At 31.8% G+C, this 7175-nt stretch overlaps 1 protein-coding gene across 1 annotated transcript in view; it reads left to right on the plus strand.

Annotated features, from left to right (window-relative positions):
- The first annotated feature begins 509 nt into the window (after window positions 1-509).
- Window positions 510-7175, plus strand: part of LOC106460540 (forkhead box protein P1-like) — a 147591-nt gene continuing 140925 nt past the window's right edge. Inside the window, exon 1 of the mRNA XM_022387282.1 lies at window positions 510-637. Coding sequence (XP_022242990.1) covers window positions 635-637 — 3 coding nt within the window. The 5' untranslated portion in view covers window positions 510-634. The remainder of the gene's footprint in view (window positions 638-7175) is intronic.

Below are 7175 nucleotides of genomic sequence, written 5' to 3' on the forward strand. Positions count from 1 at the left end.
GTCTTGAAGCATCTACATTGTACTTTAGAGCAGTTATATATGGTCCCAAACTGGATTTACAAATTATTCAGTTTACGTTTGAATTTGCCGTAAGGTGTCACTGAAAACATATGCTTGTGTCATTCATTATTAACATAAACGCACAAACTGTAAAATTTCGTTTGCTTGCCAAAATCCCATCAACACTTTTTTATCATTTCGCACAGGATGATAATTGTAAATGCTAATTGAAAAACTAATTTATACGTCAAAATATTTGTTATCAGATCTGTCTATTTGCCCGTCATTCTATAATTACAAAATCTAACAATATTTTTTTTTGCGTAAATCGTAAGTATTAAAATATTAAAAAATTATGACTTCGTCGTATTGACCATTTTCTTACATGATATAAGTAAAAACTTCATGTTTTAGATAACTAGATTCAGTTATTTTTATTTAAGCACTTTTTTTATGCTACTAACTAAAAAAATTAAATCAAACTTCTATTAGACTTTTTTTCTTTCTAGTGAAAGCTGATTACAATGGCCAACAACAAACCCGGTGATATTACTCAGTCATTTTCTTCCTGACTTCGATAGTTTTCCCCTTTGGCGGTGACACAGTGAAAACTATTTGTTTCCAGAAGTTGTTTATGGTAGGTATAACCATTTCATTGTTACTTTTTCATAGTTTTTCTTACCACCCAGTGATCATGTGTATTCACCAAATGCATATTTTAAAAACACTGCGTAAATTAATTTTTTTTCAGATAGAGTAAAATAAATGAACTTTTTTTTTGTGTACTGCTTAGAGAAAATGAAGCGTTCGGTATTTTACGGCGAATGTAGTAACTATTGTAAGAAATAATATTTGTTAATGAATCTATTTAGTTTACCACAGCTTTGATGTGTATAAGGAATGCAAGTTGTATTAAACTCAGGTCTTTTTTCTTATCCAGAATATTATTATTTGTAAGTCGGAAATAACTACTTCTTAGTAAAACGTCATGTTACAAGACTAGAATAATTTAAGAAATAGAGTACGATTACTGACTTTTCTAAGAGATTTTTAAATATTCGATATTTTAATAGTATTATTTATAATGTCACGTAAACTTCACTAAGGTTTTATAGTCACGAATAAAATGATACGAAAAAGCACAAAAAATTGTCTTTATAGAGATAATTTGTATAATTAAATATTGGATAACAAATTTGTATTTGGAATTTCGTATTCCAGTTTATATGAATTTGATTTCCGATTATTACTGACTGTTCATCTCTAAATACACGTGAACACAATAAGTCATTTTACCTTTCAAACTAAACCTGCGTCTAAGGTGTAGCCGTATACAGTGTTTCTTACGTCGATCACCAGTAATAGCGTGCCTGTATCATCATCATCGAACGAGTTTTAATTCTTTTTGTGCGTTTTAAATCCGTGGTATGCTGATGTATTACAAACATGCTTTTGTTTACCCTAACAACGAGTGGGCGGTGACCAGGGCTCGCTACCGGTTAAGCCAGTTGTTCTTGTGACTCTTTGAGGGTGGTATGCTTTTGTTCCATTGTTTAGACAAAGGTGTTGCCGTCCTGATCAACTTGAAGACAACATAGGTTTTCTTATCCTTGCTTGCCGGTTTATAAACCCGTTTAGAGATATAATTTAAAAATACATGAGTTATTGGTTGGGTTTACTGATTTTACTGCTGTATTTATACGTTTCCAGTTTGAATTACAGTGAACGTGACATTTATATTTACTTTATCTACGTGTCATAGAAATTGTCAATATTTTATAACGTAGTCATCCAGTTGACAGGAACTGATTATGTATAACACACGCTGTTCATTCCTAATACAAAACTAATCTACAAAGTAAGACAAAAAACCCTTTAACATTTACCATCAAATTAATTCATTGAAACGAACAAAGATATGTCACTGGATAAACTGACTCCAAGTTGAATAGTTTTATCCAACAGAATTTTAATAGAAAATCTATTGATACGTTTAATCCAGTCAGCCCTTTTCAAAGGTGGTCTATTTTCTTATAAACCTTTTCAAACGTGCACACACACACACACATATATATATATATCAATCAGGAACTCTTTGAGCTCCATATTTAATTTATTGAATCTTTTTTCGTTATATTATCTCTTTCTAAAGTTAGGTTCGATAAACTTTATCCGACGGTTTTTCTTATAATTATTATCTCCAGTTTTCATTCAGTAAATCTCAGCCGACAAAATAATAGTAAATAATCGTATTTCTACTGTCATTCAACAAATGCCATCCGAAATATTTTATCGGATATTCAAGGACTCCAACTTGACGAATTATTTTTTAGATAACCAGTATTCATGTTTCAATCAATCTCTCTTATCTAATGTGTTATTTTTTAAATAAATAATGTCAAACTTATCTGATAAATTGTTTTAAGACAATAAATATCAAAGTTTGAATCCAAAAATATTTTTCGACGTATTGCTTTTTGGTAACTTATGTTGAGCTATGAATTAATAAATCTTATCCAACAAAGTTTTAGGAAACTAGTGTCAAAGTTTAAATATTTAGCCTTATCCAGTATTGCTCCACGAGCCCCATGAGGTCTAGCTGCGCCACTGCATATCTGCCATATCAGTTTGTAAAATTAAAGGAGCGAGTATTACCAAACAGATGTTATTAAACAAGCAATCTCTAAGTTGGATTACATGAACCAAAGAAATTGCTTTTAATGTTATTTCTTGGTAATGAGGGAGGAGTTTATTAATTTTCTATTTTATTGATATCTTTCATACTTCTTGTACGCTTGTAAACAAGGCCATTAATGTTTGTTTCACATTCACACGATAATTTAAAAGCAAGTATATGAATTATCATAATACTTGACGATTGAAGTTTACATGCCATACTGTATACAATAGATGATTTAATTATAAACATGATCGAGGACTAGTAAGGGGAAAATTAGTGAACTACTTCACTGATAACAAATAGCTCAAAAAACGTTTTGGCGAAATTCTATCAAATGGTTGCATATAAGCCGTCAGGTGGTTTATAGTGTTTGAGCTTTAGCTTTTGAGGTACTTTATGACAAGTATCCATAAGATAATTATACCATCAAAATATGCGTTTTGAGAATTTATCAGTGATATAAGTTGTACATTGTTTGTCTAAAGGCACTCTAAATCTAGATGGTTGTCGAAAGATTAGTTGAGTAGGCACTAATCAGTCCACTACAATTTCTAAAACTACTGAGTGCTGTTTATTCCTTCAGTCCAATATAGTTGACTTAAGTGTAACTCGTATATGTCACAATCTAGAGTTACTAATGTTTTTTCACTATGACTGATGTTATTCGGAGAGTATTATGGGTTAATTTTAGTGTTTTAACTATTTTAATGGTAGGTAAGGTATGGTAAGCCAGTGTGGTTGAAAAAATATATATATATTTTTTTCAAGCTCTTCATTCAGCTAAGCAAATAAAACCAACTAGTTAAGCACGTGTATTAAAAACCAGTTGTTTCAAAAACGTGTACTGCGTCTGGGAGAAAAGTGGGCTTGTATGAAAGCACAAATCAAACATGCCGTGTGCCTCAGTATGGATTTTGTTATTGCTGACGTTTCAGTTTAGCAATTTGGTCAGAATGTTTAAACGTGTTATTTTTCCACTGTCTTTCATTTTGTAGGTTTTGCTAGAGCTAAGTGGCGACTGAGTTCAGCTAATAATATGTCAAAATACCTAAAAATATAAGCTTGTATTTCTTCTAAATATTCATAAAATTTCTTCTAAATATATATTGTGATTTGTGTCGACTAATTTGTATTTCTTAGTCTTACCAAAGTGTAATTAGAGGTATAAGCTTGATTCACGCTTTTTTATACGGCAAAGTTCAAATATTATATATTAGACGGAATGAGCTACGGACCAGCAAATTATTGGCATATATTTTGAAGTTGCTAAATTATATGACACAAACTATCATAGAAAAAGAAACTTATCGTCTTCTTAACCCTAGAATTACTGGAGTGGGAAGGTATATAGACCTAACAGTTTTTATGTGAATTTTTCTAAACTATTAATGCCCTAAACTGCTCGTGAGCTCGTAACTTCGTTAATTACATGGTCCTTAATAACACACGCGAATTTAACAAAAATACCTTGAATATTAAAACTAATCCCACTGCTTACTCCTGTGGTATTACACCCAGTTTTTTATCAGTTCTTTACATTGTGTGTTGTAACAGACAAAAATATAAGCTTATTCAATATGTGCAATATATATATATATATATCCCATCGATAACACAGGCCTACTAATTTGAACTTCATAAAATTTTTTTGATTTTAATAACGGATTTTCTATAACTCAGTTACACAGATTTCGAAAATAATATTCTTTTTTTTCTATTACGTAAGGATTTTTTACAAATCGGGAATAAAAAGAAACTCCTACTTAGATCAAATTATTATTTCGTTTACCACAATGAATAAATATTTTTATTATTATATTTGTCAACAAAAATACAAACAAACTGAAGAAAAGGGAAGAACATTGATGTCAAACGAATATGTATCCTCATTAATCCTAATTTTTTTTATGTGTGAAATCTACGTCTTTTTGTGTCAAGATTACGTGTTGTTGTCTTTCTTTTACGTATTGCGTTATGACGTTTTGTCAAAAATCTGTACGTGACAGAGAAAAATGGATATCATTTTCGGATTCAGCGTACAGGAATTACTGTAGAACACGTAAAAAATTTCAAGACAATATAATCATCGCAGGCCTGTGTAATGAACATTATAAAACAAAGTCGGGAATTTGAGGGTTAAACCAAGTTCGTAGCACATAAAGCCGATAACCTAGAACTACTCATCTGATATATCACTTCTCTTACTTTTGAAGTGCCTGCAGCAGTACATTGTCTCAGCGATATCACAAAAGTAGAATTCATAGAATCAGCTAGCTACTATTATGACAATGGTATTGAAAATATGTACGATGGGACGAGCATTTTTTCATCCATCACCAGGAATTGATATTTTTGTTCTGAAACCAACGGAAGGTTTGACATTAGTTGCGAGAATCTCGTCATTAAAGTGTAAAATATTCAGAGCACTTTTCCATAGAAGTCAGGACAGTATTTGGAAAGCCTTACTCCAGCTCAATATAACAGATTTGTTTCTCGTATTGTATGAGAAAACATGTGCTACGATGAATATTCTGATCCTGTACATCACTAGAAAAGGTTATCTGAATTCTATATCTTATAGAGACGAGATTTTTCAAACACTGCCAAACCTTTCTCTTGTGCCATTGAACGACTTTTCATTTTGATGAACGATAATACTCGTCCCCACCGAGCACGAATCGCCACTGCATACCTCGAACAACATACAATTGTGGGAATAGACTGGCCAGCACTTTGTTCGGATTTTATGTTCATAGAATCAATGAAGGATTAACTTTAATGATTATTTTTTACGACTGCTTGATTAATTAGACATACTGGACTATTTGGGAAAGAAACTGAAACATGACATGTAACAGCTTTATAGAGCTGTGTTAGATGTTCAGGATGGATATAAACATACTAAGAGCTCTAATGCTTTTACCTCAAGACATGTTGTTACTGCAGACCTCACGAACTTAGGAAGAATAACGTGTTAAATATTTGTGTTGTGATTTTGTCATGATATAAAAGACTGTTTGGTTTAAATATTAGTGATTAATTTATATTTTCGAGTGAATATTTTATTATTTTTAAGTTTTGTTATAATAAGAGTTAAAAGCAGACGATTGTGGAAGGTTTTGTTAATAACTAATTAATGCCGAGAACATAGAAAGTGTCTAGACGACTGTGTAATAAAAAATATAAATAGCGTGAGACGAGCGGGTAGCAGCAGAAAAACAGTATTAGACAGATAAAAGCAAAGAGAATATAGTTGGTGTGAAGTTAAGTAACGTAAAAGTGATAGGCCTAACGTATGATATATATATTAGAGTGAAACTAATAGTGGAAAAGGAAGTAAGAAAAAATAAGTTTATTCCGTCAAAGCGTGGTTCTAAAGTAATTGAATCAGTCTAAGTGCACTTTGACCTTCAGAAGAAAGAAGACCACAATCGTAAGTGAATCACACCAGACTAATATTGCGATAGTATTAGAGAAAATAGTTCGGCTTGTCAACTGAGATTCTAAATTAATTGAATAGGCCTAAGTGGACTTTGAGAAGAAGAGGAGAACTATACATATACTGATATAACGTTTATGATATGCTTATATTCTCTAAAGTGTGAATACTTTATTGTACATACATTTAACTTGTTCCGAATATATATGTATATATCATTTGAAAACAAGTAAAGTGCGTGCTGTTTATTCATCTTTGAATTTATCGCTAATAAGTTACAGACACTTACTGTAGAAGAATCCTACACCTAGCAACAACATGATATGTATTTATACTATTAAGAAATATAAGTAAAAGCCATCTATTTCGACAATTGGCAAAAAAAACAAAAACAGAACCTATATACCTGATGATGACAAAACCTTGTTGAAACGTTGTACAGTTGCTGTTATGTTAAACTTATATTAAAGTTTTTCTTCATTACCCATTCAAGCCGTCTCCAACCGTTAATAGTCTCGTCATCGAATTAGAACTCATATACATATATAAAATTATTTTTAAATTCTGACAGTTATCAGCTCTTTTTTTATGTGTTGTACTGGCACAAACTACGCATTGAAAGCAACCATTAATTAAGGCCTTCATGACATAAATGCCTTTTCCCGTCGTATGTGATTATCATATTAAACCATTCACTACTACTCCGTTTTACCGGTAGATAGTCCAGTCAGGTCATCAGGCATCCGCAGAATTTTTTCCAGGAGTGGGCAAAGCTTTCCGGGGGGAGGCAGAGTAGTGTGGAATTGTAAACTGAATAAAAAATTCGTATACATATGCTGAATGAATAAAGAAAGAATTATGTTTCTCTTTTTTCCAGGTGGGGGCAAGTTCCCCCTCTTGCCCCCTCCCCTTTGCGGACGCCCATGAGTCAGGTTAAGTTATTGTTACTTATTTAAACGTGCTTATCAAGTTCTTATTCTTCGTTACATTACTGGTTGAAAACCTATTAGTGTGCTATGAAAAGTTAATCTTAAAAATATACCAGTTGAGAATTTG

The sequence above is a fragment of the Limulus polyphemus genome, unplaced genomic scaffold (assembly GCF_000517525.1).
Source record: "Limulus polyphemus unplaced genomic scaffold, Limulus_polyphemus-2.1.2 Scaffold791, whole genome shotgun sequence".
Classification (NCBI taxonomy): Eukaryota; Metazoa; Arthropoda; class Merostomata; order Xiphosura; family Limulidae; genus Limulus; species Limulus polyphemus.